Below are 13,600 nucleotides of genomic sequence, written 5' to 3'. Positions count from 1 at the left end.
GAAAAACACTTTAATAACCTGTATTTATGACTTGCAACCCCTTTACGAACTGCTAAAAATCAAATCAGACATAAAAACTAAGAAAGAAACGCCTGAAGCGGGGAAAAGTATTTAGGCCATTATTCAAATTATTCAAATTGTCCCACTACTTCAAAAACAACATTTTGAGGCTTGAATTTCAGTGGAGACTCCTGTTTCGACCCATATAAAGGTAATTTAAGTTTCCATCTTTCATCTCTGAACTCGATTGTACTTTGAAATCCATACAAAAGTAACGGATTTCTAGGACATATGGGGAGTTAACAACCGTGACCTTTACTTGAATATCATAAGGGTTTTAACCCAATTACATTGGGCTTCTTATAATTGCGGGTCAGAAAAGTAAAAAAACTGTTGCACTTGTCTCTGCGTTGATGTCATATGTCTCACCCTGTTGTGCAACAATGTTTACAACGTCTGCAACATAATTTGTGTCGTAGGCTAACCTTGGCGTGGTCCACAAGTACAACTGTAATGAGGACAAGGTGTGTGGTGCTCTCACCGGAGTGTGCAACTGTTCTCTCGGCCACTGCGCCAACATGTTTGTGTGTCACTCCTGTTGTCCAACAATGTTACAACATCTGAAACATACATTTGTGTCGTAGGCTAACCTTGGCGTGGTCCACAAGTACAACTGTAATGAGGACAAGGTGTGTGGTGCTCTCACCGGAGTGTGCAACTGTGCTCTCGGCCACTGCGCCAACATGTTTGTGTGTCACTCCTGTTGTCCAACAATGTTACAACATCTGAAACATACATTTGTGTCGTAGGCTAACCTTGGCGTGGTCCACAAGTACAACTGTAATGAGGACAAGGTGTGTGGTGCTCTCACCGGAGTGTGCAACTGTTCTCTCGGCCACTGCGCCAACATGTTTGTGTGTCACTCCTGTTGTCCAACAATGTTACAACATCTGAAACATACATTTGTGTCGTAGGCTAACCCTGGCGTGCTCCACAAGTACAACTGTAATGAGGACAAGGTGTGTGGTGCCCTCACCGGAGTGTTCAACTGTTCTCTCGGCCACTGCGCCAACATGTTTGTGTGTCACTCCTGTTGTCCAACAATGTTACAACATCTGAAACATACATTTGTGTCGTAGGCTAACCCTGGCGTGCTCCACAAGTACAACTGTAATGAGGACAAGGTGTGTGGTGCTCTCACCGGAGTGTGCAACTGTGCTCTCGGCCACTGCGCCAACATGTTTGTGTGTCACTCCTGTTGTTCAACAATGTTACAACATCTGAAACATACATTTGTGTCGTAGGCTAACCCTGGCGTGCTCCACAAGTACAACTGTAATGAGGACAAGGTGTGTGGTGCCCTCACCGGAGTGTTCAACTGTTCTCTCGGCCACTGCGCCAACATGTCGGAACTATTTCTGTGTCACTATAAGGCTGACGGCATCATCGTCGACAGCGACAAAGACAATCTCAAGCTCAACGGGTTTTTTGAATGTTACAAATCCAGGTAAGACCCTTTTGCAGTATTAGTTACCCTAATTTTATCGTATTTTGATCATTACAAGTTTACAGTTATAAATTATACTTTAATATCTTGAGTTCTGTCAGATTTAAAATAGATGTTTTGTCCAGCAAATGCACAAAGGTCATGATGGTAGTTTTTTCTTCTATTTTCAGATGCACCAAGATCAAAAATATGCGCAACTTTTACTGCGAACGCTACTGCCCCAGGATCTCGACAACTGCCAACAACATCTACATACAGTACGAGAACAACGTGTACACGGGTCAGTGTGGGCAGGTCACGGCTCACAACAGGGCACAAGGCAACGAACCGGGCAGCTCGGTCCAGCCGACTACGGTCTGGAGTGACAAGGGCAGTGGCGAGGTGTTCCTGGCCTCCTGTCACACCGTCACTCGGCATCGAGACAATCGACTCAGGTACGGGATACTAGATTACACGTAAAATTAATTAACCCAACATACATAAACTAAAAGTATTTAACTTTATTCATTTACTTAATATTTTTGGTAAATATGTCTTGTAGACCAGTTCACTATAAATAATGATTCCCGTTCGAGAATACTGTACAATCTAGTATATTGTTATAACTCTCCCTTTCCCTTAATAGGGATGCTGACGTATATTATGGATAATTATTATTAATAAAAAGCTATTTACAAGATCAAAAGGTTTAATCACAAAAGTGCTAAAAACTACTTACCGAAAAGATGAATAGTGTTTATTACGTGTAAAAATGTCTGCATTGTGTATAAAAACGTACTTTACTTATAGACTAATATGTATAGACTTCATTTAATTCTATCGTGCTGAGACTGTATAAAAGTGTACCTCTAGAACTAACCAAATCAAAAAAGTTTTATTAAGGTTTTAAATCTATATATATAAAAATGAATGTTTGTATGTTTGTCCTTTATGGAATCGTGAACTATTGGACCGATCATGATGAAAATTTGTACGTATATGTATTTTTCCACGGAGAAGGTTTATAAGCTATGCCCATCCCTTTCCCGATTCAGGATTCCGCCCCACTGGTTACAGAAATACCCATAAGAAATGCATTGCAGCAAACATATGTTAACGTCTTTTCAAATTTTTAATCAGCTGTTCTTTGTAAACATATATTACACTTATAGTTTTAAAGCATAGAGTAAGCTTAAGAGAAACGACAAATTTTGTTTAAACTGTTTTTGCAATCACTGTTAAACATAGACTTTACTATCCAGATAATACAATTCAAATTTGACGTAAAAATTCACCTTTAACTGCAATATTTATTTAATATAAACCATGCTCATGCTTGATCAGAAGAGTAATGCAGATATCATAATTACTATCTTACGTTGGCTACAAATATAAAGAATGTTATAAAATCAACCTTAGTTGTTTTTTTTGACAGAAGTATGGTTCTCAAAACTCCGTGTGTACATATTCTCTCGATCGAGACAACAAAGCAAGCTCAATCGTGGCATCGGAGATATAACTAATTTAATCTAAAATTTATTATAGTAAAAAAAAAAAATTACTAAGTAATATAAGGACTTCGGTTCTTAAGATTTGCGTGCGAAGCCGTGGGTAACAGCTAGATAGAGGCAGGAATATGGTACATACCTTCATAATACGCCCAAGAGGCTCACGATGGAACGACTATCAATTATCTCAGCAATGTTTAGAATGTGATAGAAAAAGAATAAGTGAATATAGTGTACTGTTTTCAACGGGAAATTGCGTGCGAAGCCGCGGGCAACTTTTGCAAAAAATTATTGAAATGCGCAGCAAAGCGCGCCGGGCCCGCTAGTATCCTAATAAAAACTACTTGGAGCTACCATTTAAAACAACAGATAATGCCTTGAGTTACCTCAAAATGTTCAAACAATTGCAAATAAAACTGTAAATAAGATTACAAACATCCTTCCATATATAAGTTCATATCCTTCAAAAATGTGAAGAGAAAAAATCACATGTATTATGTTTTCAACCAAAACAATTTAAACCGTTTTAAAACTTATTTTTAAATTCCACCTTTATTGGACATTAAGAGCACGGGAGAAATAATAATCATGTGACATTTTTAGTTCGTCAATTTATTATTTGTTACGGTCTTGGTAGTATCTTATGAAACATGTATGCCAGTGTTCCAATAAGTAATATTTACTTCAAAAACAATTTTATACAATGGTTTTTTATTTTAGAAAAACCTTGTTAGTCTACTTTTACAGGGCTCTTTGCGCGTTAAGTCGAAACCAACGGTTAATCGCCATTTTAACCATGCTTCTCAATAGGCATATTGCTGCTTCTTAATAGTCTATTTTTTTATTCAGTTTTTAATGCTTTGCCGTAGTTTTTTTATTTATTTGGTTTAAGATTCTGTAATCAAAAAAGCACAAAAGTCGCTTTGAAAATAAGTACTTAAAATTACCAGTTTGACCTTAGAACTCCTGTTAGCAAGTAACAGTATCGCATTATTCACGCCATTTAAACGGCAATTCTATTTCAGTTTTTACAGCGTTCGAGAAACCATCGTTCTACATTTCAGATCGGTTAACATTATTTCTTTTGTTATATTCTGTGATCAGAGAGTGAGTGATATTTTGAAACAGTTAAATTTTACCTCACAGTTTCCGTACTACCATATCGCTGTATTCTGTACAACGTCCTTATAGCAACGAATGCCGATTGTGAAGAGAGAAACAAACATGTCAGTGGCTCCGCTGGGACAAATTTAATGAGGAAGGGTTCGTGATGCGTATATGGTATAATGGCGGGGGGAGGGGTTATTCCTTTCAGTATGATGTAATCCTATAGGTTTTATAATCAAACTAAGGAAATAAAATTCAAATGAAGAGCAAAAATGTAATACAATAATCTATATTTATAATAATATAGAATTATTGTCATTCAGTTAGTCTGAAAGTAATTTTATAAAAATATTCCACTCCACCAGATGTACGGTAGAATCAATTCAAATTTTAAAATGTCGTAAAGAGATTTAAGCTATTTATTTTATCGCTAAGGTAGATAGCTTACGTATAGTTGTTTACTTGTATAAACAAACAGCAAAATATACATCTTGATCAATTTTAGTTATAGTAATATTAAATCAAAACGCTATGTAAGCGTTAATCATTTGAATAGAAGAATGGTTCACCAAATGTATATGATTATAAATGGTGGTTGCAAAATATCAATAAATTTCAAACTTCATCAAACTCGTCAATCTGCGGAATCTCCAGCTCCGAACTGGAATGTACGTTTTTCCGTAGACGTAGTTGATTATATTTATTTGTGTTCTACCTTTTCGTATATTACGAGTAGAGCTCCTTCCGTTTCAAATAAAGTTAACAACACAGTTTTATAGTTACAGTAGAGCCGATAATTCTGCATGTTACAAAATAAATTCTATTTAATATTTGTAACTACCTCAGCCTACCACGCTACCGGAACCCGTTTCGCACTCGGAGAACCATAAAAAACGTGCTAAATTAAATTATTTTTAACTCCACATAAATCCCGTACTAAGTTTTTTTTTTATATTAAATTGCAAAACATACTCAAAAATAATAAATATCTGTGGAGAAGCACAGTGAGAGTGTACGAGTGTCTGGTGTTACGACCCCAGTGATACGTTGTCGGCACGCCCACACACCCTTGTACTATAGACACAGCGCGGGCGGGCGCCGCCTGGGCGTCGTTGTCTGATACTCTACAATCGATACCATCCCCTCTCGAAGATTTCCAAAAACATCTTCGTCATTTCTATTCCCATGAGTAATTCAACAATAATAGTTTTCAAGTACGTACTCAATATTATAGTAGAAGTATTATTGGGATCTACTTATTTAGAAAAAGTTTCAAGTCAAGATTTTAAATGTGGATTTCTTGATGGAGTGAAATGACGTCATAAGAATCGCAAATGAGTTCACAACAGACGAGGAGACTGTTTCAGTCACACTGAGAAATATAATCAGCAACACGGTGACAGTCGACCTCTCACTTCTTACTGCTTTATTTACGCTCGCACTGATCAAGGTATGTTAATGTTCGGAAGTTATTTTGACATTTAAGCATCGTAACATAAATTCAAATCACTTTCAACAAAAGATTCTCTTTTGGAGTTTACACGATGGGTATAACGTAAACGCAACTGTTTACCTCAGGATTAGTGGTCAACTCGACGTTTTTAAATATTATTCTCTATCTTTTGAACCATCAAATGAAGCGAAACAAAAACTCCAACGTCATTTCAATCATTTTGTAATCAATTCCTAATAAGTAAATTAGCTGTTACTCTTGACTTCGCGCACAATTTTTAAAATCTAAATATGTAAAAACACTTATAATAAAACAGCTCTATGATATATCCAAATGTAAGGCATACACAAAAACCGTATGTATTATTTCGGTGTTCATGATGAAGAGGATCAGAGGCTAAGCAAGATTGCGATTGAGTGGTATTTCTGGTTGGTATGAGTGATACCTCCGACGCCACAGTTAAATTTACCTTATTTTCCTAATAAAGAAAATACGAGTATATACAAATATATGTCTTGAAAACCTACTTCGGTCAAAAGGCTTCTACGGTCATTATAAACTTCTTTCAGTCTAAGATATTCCAGCACTATAGTTAAGTTTTTTCTTGTTGTCGCAATGAAGAAAATATACAATATAAATATATGTAAATATGAAAAACCCACGCAGGACTACGTTCAAAAAGCGTCTACTTACGGAACAAGAGGATAAATGTAAATAAGTTCAATCAACATTTCAAAATAATCGTTGATAATATACAGTATTTTGAGTGATGAAAGTCTTGTTTGTCGGGCTGTAGTCTGGGCGTTAATACTGGCACATTAATATAGTACCAATACATTACCTGATTAAATCTGCATCTTCGTGTAACAAATCTTTCTCGCATGACCTAACATCCTTTTCAAATGCGTTTACCAGATGAACACAGAGGATTTGAAATATCCATCAATACGAAACAAACATACGAGTATTTCTAAACGTATGTTACTTATTGATTCTCATGCACTTGCTCAACTTCCTCAATTTATATGTTTTAATATTTGATAGTGTCAGTGAGTTATCATAAAGTTTAAGTAAACCCATTAAATTAATTTGATTGAAATGTTTTCATCGTAAAGGGAAACGTTAATGCACCCTTGACGCTCCGAGTACAGTTGTGGTGAGTGGAAGTCTCGCCAATTAAAATATATCTCATTCTTGAGACTGATTTCTACTTTACTTATCCTTCCTTCTAACTCCACACAGAACTCATGCTGAGATTTGTTCCATCATGCTGGACAATACTGATCCACATTGACTTCTTTTGGTTTCTATATTTTCAGTACCCACTCTGTAATTGCAGATAGTGATTAAGGCCCAATTATCAAAGTATGTTTTTCCAGGAAAGAGTCAGGCGACAGAGTTTGCCAATGGCCGTATCGGGTTCTTTTCTTTCTTTCCCCTGACTAGTCACACACCATCCAGTATCTCTTTCGCAACTATGTCGGATATATCTTTCCTTCAGAGTTTTGGTCTTTTCAACGTTTCATCACCTATGTGAAGATTCAAAAGTATGTATTCATGTTTCGTTACAATTTGGAGTTTCGCTCGAGTATATGAAACGTAGACATGATTAACCAAATAAATGGTGATAAATAATTACTGTAAAATGCTATATTAATGCAATATGTACACCCAAAATTAATCGTGCAATAACAAATCAAAATTGCAGGGCTTTTTCTTAGTCGTTTAAAAATTCATACACAGAATAATAGACCTGATCAAGAAGATAATGTATCAATGAAACATTGAGATTTTTAGGCAATTTTTAATATTGAAATGAGGAGGAGGTTTGTTGTACAGTTTTAGAGCTGAATAGTAAACGATTCATACAAGACTAAACGGTGGATTAGATATTACAAATCTTTTGTCTCAACCAATAATTACGCTCATATCTTTTTGAATTGTTGTTGTGACTTTTACATAAAAGCATAGAATTTCATACGGAAGCTAATGTCACGATTATAAAATTGACAAAAAAGATTTGCAAAAACAAAAGTTATAGTTGAAGACCACAGATAACGTGGCCAAGTCATTCTAATGTTATTCTTGAAAAATCCATATCAATTTTGATTAAGAACCATTCATTATAAAGACACGTTATCATAATTATATATCCATTTCAACCGCATTATTACTTAAATTATATGATGCTTTTATGAAAGTGATTTTAAAGAATTCAAATATAAACAACTAAATAATAATACATTTAAATTAAGCTTTATAAAATAAAAGTTAAAATTATATTGAAATTACTAACGAAGTATCTTAGCATCTTTACGAAATGAAAAGCAGATAAAAAGTTTTGTATTTTGTACAATGTTACGTTTAACTAAAATACAAAAAAGCGTAGGACTCTCTCAATAACAAACAGTAAATTCTCCAAAAATAGGAAATCATCTATTAGAAAATGTACTTATTCATTCGAGGAATAATTTTTTAATGAACTGTGTGAGTTTGACTTTTTTTAACTACATTGGAATTTCAATTAAGTATTACAGTATTAACTGAATACAGTACATATACAAATCATGGTTTTCCTCATGATGTTATTTTAAATTAAATTATACCGACAACGTAAACATTCTGAAAGTCATCATAATTCCATTACGCCTGTTTAGTTGAAAATAAGACTTTTTATTTCTGTTAAACGTCTAAAGATTAAAGAGGTAAATATTTTCATTTTATATTAGTAGGTTAAATTAAAATAAAATGTTGATCAAAGCGCAGAACCACTTAACCTGGAGGAAATGAATATTAACTGTGAATGTGTGAGTCAGTGAGTTTATACGAGAGAGCTTGAAGCTATTTCATGTTGCATCAAGTCACTACTTGCTCTACAATTGCACAAGACGACCTTTGTGTGGTCGCTACTCCTTACTAATGACTCTGTGCTCAGTTGTGATTTTATGTTTTGAAATCACAGGCCACCCCTCTTCCCTCCCGCACCAACACACGGCAACTCGTTAGTAAACATTCATTCCACAGGTAAATAACTACGAGGTACATAAATAACTCGTACAATAAGCAATAAGTCCTCTACAGCTACAGCTAATGATGGAGTCTCAAAAATTATTCTGCTTCTAAAACATTATTAAGGACTCTACAGGACCTTGTGTCGTACGTCCTCTATCCGGCTGTCCGTCCCTTCGATCGTCTGTGTGATGACTCTTAAAGGTCCTAGAGACTTTAAACTTAGTATATAAGTTCCTATCACACCAAAGAAGAACATATTGATTTAAAGTTAAAAATAAACATTTCGTTTGCCTGTATGTCTGTCTTTCCGCTGCTAGTCGTAGAATGTTAACAATTATTATATAGTTTCTGCTTGGTTTAAGGAAGAATTCTGTTGATTTTGGGGTCAGAAGGTAAAACGGAAGTCCACCCGTCAGCCTGCCTGCACTCATTCGTTATGTTCATGCATTCTGTCGGGGTTTTCGATACTCGTTATATCGGTTTATTTTATATTAATTCGAACCTTAAGGTATAAGTAAATCTTTGTAACTAAAAATACAGACTAGTTAAAGATGTAACTATGTAACGTTTTATACCAGAGCAAGACATTGAGTGCAAAGGAAGAGTGAACTAGTATGACCCATTGGTACAGAATGCATTGGTCAAGAAATATTATAATTATAATGGTATAGTGGCAAAATAAATGTCAAAATCAAATTTAACTGGATAGAAATAAATTGAGATTTCACAATTATTTTAGTAAAAACATTTTTGTTTAATAGAACTATTTATGTACATTAGACAGATATTTTACATTGTTTTTCGAGTGGCTCTAAAAGTGGTCCATATATATATATATTACATAAATGTCATTAAAAATTTTAAACTCCTTTATAATACTAGGGCCAAGACAGCTAGGATTACTACAATTTATTTTTTTTAGATTAAACTAAACCATCATTAAAAGATTTTTGTTCTCAATCTTAAAACATATGGCATCTTTACATTTTACTGAAAATGTATAAAATTTAAAAACTAGCTGAATAAATGTTATTATTTACGGACTTAAATTACAATTTTCCTTTTACCCTTATTTTTATCTTTTGGTATTATATTGTAACATCTACAGTTATAACTTTTTAAAGTTGGAGATAAATTGTATACGTCAGTTTTCATTTGGGATTTAACTGTAACTGTTGACATTGTCATTTAATTTAATTTTTATTTACCAGTAAACAAATTATCGTTATCATTATCATTATCATTACTTGTATTATTTATTACACTGAGCTATTTCACCCTTTCTCACATATGCAACAGTTGTAACAAAACCTAGATAGGTAGTTTTTAGTTTCAAATTATTTTTCTACACATTTTTTTATTGACACTATATCCAAGCAATCATTCAAAGTAGACTAGTAACAGGTTGAAGTTCGCCACATACGATGTTGTATTGAGTATGTTTGTGAGATATGTAATTTTGAACAGTTAAACTGCTGTGTACTTGATTTAGAAATATAAAATTTCAAAATTTAACAACAGCCAGTTACACAAACTAATGACTCATTGCCTCTTTTAATCCCACTGAGAAACAAAAAATTGCATCAGGTTAAAGTAACTCAAGAATGAGCCAAAGGAACCACAAATACAAGTTAGAGATGTTGTCTATAAAATGTATTTGGTGTATTACATGTTTTTATCATCAAGAAACTATATTATTTTACTAAATACGATTCTTAATAATATGTTGGCTGATAGAAGTAATTTTATTGACTGTTAAGTCATTAAGAGCCAGTATCAAGAGGTATTAGCGGCCATCTTGTTTGAACTCCAAAAGAACAAACACTTTTACTACCCTATTTTGTGTCGTAGAATTATAGAGTATATCTCCCTTTAGTTATATAATTAAATTCTTTTTTGGATTTGTTATATTTTTGTACGTTATTTAAAACAACTTAATTTTGTTTAAAGCTCTTCGTTTAAATTTTCTAAACGTGTATACTTTATAAAAATCTATAAAATATGATGTTCAAAAACGTTTGACATGTTTTCCTGAATAACCAATAAAAACATTTAAAAACCAAAAGTTTGGATGCGTTGTAATCATATCTTTGAAATTATACATCATCAATGCTGCTAAGATAACAAAATAAGATCGTAAAAGTAAAAGAGGTTAAACATTGCTCTTATGGAAAACTCAAGATCCTTTTACTATAGTATAGCCTGTAGAAGACCTACAGTCGCCTTTTAAACTACAACACTTTCAAAGAGCTACTTCAGTCGGCTCTTGCCCTACCATTAGTTTTAACTGTGAGCGTTGAGGCTTTTAGAGGTTCATACTTCTTTTTATATAAAACAAGGGAGAACTCTTAAACTTTCCAGTAACGAAATGCGAGGGTATGGGGGCGGGACATTACATCTTACAGCATTAACCCGAAGATCCTCCCGCAGAAAATCTTTAAAAACATAACCAATAAACTGTTTTGAGAAAGTAGAATTAGAACAGAAGATATACTGTTCGTTAGAATATAGAGTGTGAGTCATCAGTATGGATACACTTTGTTTAGTTTTTGGTGGGTAAATATGGGAGAGGTGGAACTCGAAACACCTTTCTAAGAAATAGAAGCTAACTTGTTAGTTACTGTTAGTTACAACTTGCCCATTTTCCTAAAATAGGGATTTTGGAAGGGGCGGTTCAAAATGTTTTAATGTAAAAACCCATTCAGTGACACTCCTTAATAAAAAAACTAAAACTAAGCTAAAACTTACTAGCCTGTGCTTTTTATATCAGATGTTCAAATTGCTGTCCCAGGACAGTTAAAAAATGCTCAAGCCTGTTTTAGAAACTTGAAACGGCACGCTGTATGGATTCACGCGGGATTTCTTTAATTTCCGTTACTGTTCTGTCCTTAAGGTCATTAATGAAGTTTCGTTTTATAGACGTTGTTTTAATATGACCCCACAAAAAGTAGTCAAGATAGATAGATAGTAGTGGAGATAGATCTTTTGGAAAAATATTGTTTAATTACTCGCGGACATGCACGCCATAGTATAAAGGTGTTCCATTTTGATGGAACCGAACTTCCCTACAGTTGTTTGTTGCTACTTGGATAGCTGGATAAACCATATTTTTAAAATTTCCTGGTATAACTTGGCATTATGGTTTCCATCAATAAAAAGGGTCCGACAAACTGATCCCTCACAATGCCAAGTCAAACGTTTAATTTTTCAAGGTCCTGTGTATGTTGCTCTGTAATGCAATGAGGGTTAACATCTGCCCAATAATGAGCATTGTGTCTGTTAACGTTACCGTTTAACATGAAAGTTGCTTCATCTGAGAAAGCAACGTTGTTTAATCTAATTATATTACTATCAATGTTCATAACTTTACAAAATTTTACTCGACGATCAAAATCGTTCTCACTTAGCTCATGAACTAAATTAATTTTGTATGCTTTACAACCACTGTCATGTAAAACTTTACAAACTGAAATTTGAGATGTACCTAATATTTGAGAAACATTTCTTGTTGACGCATGAGGATCTTCTACAACAGACTGTAAAACGTCAAGTGACAATGCTTCGTTTGTAGCCGATTTTGGTCATCCAGGTTTGAGGCGGCCTTTAACGTTGCCTGTTTCCGGGAAACGTTGGATTGTTTTTTGAACTCCTGATTTAGATACAAGGTTTCGATGGGGATAAGTGTAATTAAATAAATTCCTTACTTCATCATAAGATGTCACCCGGTTACCGTAGCTCCGCATCATCAGGATCATAAAACGCTCTTGTTCACTTACACACTCCATTTCAACGTAAAGTATCACAAAAACACGTCTTAACTTTGTTACTTCCAACCAAACACTGAACATGATAATGGACTTCCTTAAACTGATAAGATAATGGAGGTCTGCCCTGCAACAGGTAATAATTGAGCTGTGTGAACCTGGCGGCACCCATTAACCAAAATACGCCAAACACTAGTGGAATCGTTTGTTTAGCGTTTGTTTAGGTTTGTTTAGCTATTTTCAACGTTTGTTTGGCATTAATGTGCGAAATATGAAAAAAAAAAAAAAAAAAAAAAAAAAAAAAAAAAAAAAAAAAAACAGTGGGTGCCGCTAGCTTCACACCTGCAGCACCCATTAACGAAAATACGCCAAAAACTAGTGGAATTGTTTGTTTAGTGTTTGTTTAGCTATTTTCAGCGTTTGTTTGGCATTAATGTGCGAAATATGCAAAAAAAAAAAAAAAAAAAAAAAAAAAAAAAAAAAAAAAAAAAACAGTGGGTGCCGCTAGCTAGCTTCACACCTGCAGCACCCATTAACGAAAATACGCCAAAAACTAGTGGAATTGTTTGTTTAGTGTTTGTTTAGGTTTGTTTAGCTATGTTCAGCGTTTGTTTGGCATTAATGTGCGAAATATGCAAAAAAAAACAGTGGGTGCCGCTAGCTTCACACCACATTAATGCCAAACAAACGTTGAAAATAGCTAAACAGACCTAAACAAACGATTCCACTAGTTTTTGGCGTATTTTCGTTAATGGGTGCCGCTGGTGTGAAGCTAGCGGCACCCACTGTTTTTTTGCATATTTCGCACATTAATGCCAACAAACGCTGAAAATAGCTAAACAAACGATTCCACTAGTTTTTGGCGTATTTTCGTTAATGGGTGCCGCTGGTGTGAAGCTAGCGGCACCCACTGTTTTTTTGCATATTTCGCACATTAATGCCAACAAACGCTGAAAATAGCTAAACAAACGATTCCACTAGTTTTTGGCGTATTTTCGTTAATGGGTGCCGCTGGTGTGAAGCTAGCGGCACCCACTGTTTTTTTTGCATATTTCGCACATTAATGCCAAACAAACGTTGAAAATAGCTAAACAAACCTAAACAAACGCTAAACAAACGATTCCACTAGTTTTTGGAGTATTTTCGGTTAATGGGTGCTGCCAGCTTCACACAGCTTAATAATTGTAAACAGGTTTGAGTTTGTAAGGAAAGTGGTTGTCTATTGAAGTTATTTACCTTCTGGGTGTGGATGTTCATGCTTTGCCTCAAT

The 13,600-nt window shown here is 34.6% G+C and overlaps 1 protein-coding gene across 1 annotated transcript in view; it reads left to right on the top strand.

The window, feature by feature from the left end:
• LOC124360488 overlaps positions 1–13,600 on the top strand; it is a 57,324-nt gene that overhangs the window by 29,193 nt on the left and 14,531 nt on the right. Inside the window, exons 3-4 of the mRNA XM_046814160.1 lie at positions 1,305–1,507; positions 1,678–1,941. Of these exons, the coding sequence (XP_046670116.1) occupies positions 1,305–1,507; positions 1,678–1,941 (467 nt within the window). The remainder of the gene's footprint in view (positions 1–1,304; positions 1,508–1,677; positions 1,942–13,600) is intronic.

The sequence above is a fragment of the Homalodisca vitripennis genome, chromosome 4, assembly GCF_021130785.1.
Source record: "Homalodisca vitripennis isolate AUS2020 chromosome 4, UT_GWSS_2.1, whole genome shotgun sequence".
Lineage (NCBI taxonomy): Eukaryota > Metazoa > Arthropoda > Insecta > Hemiptera > Cicadellidae > Homalodisca > Homalodisca vitripennis.
Note: the sequence above shows the minus strand (reverse complement) of the source record. Positions and strands in the feature narration are given on the sequence as shown.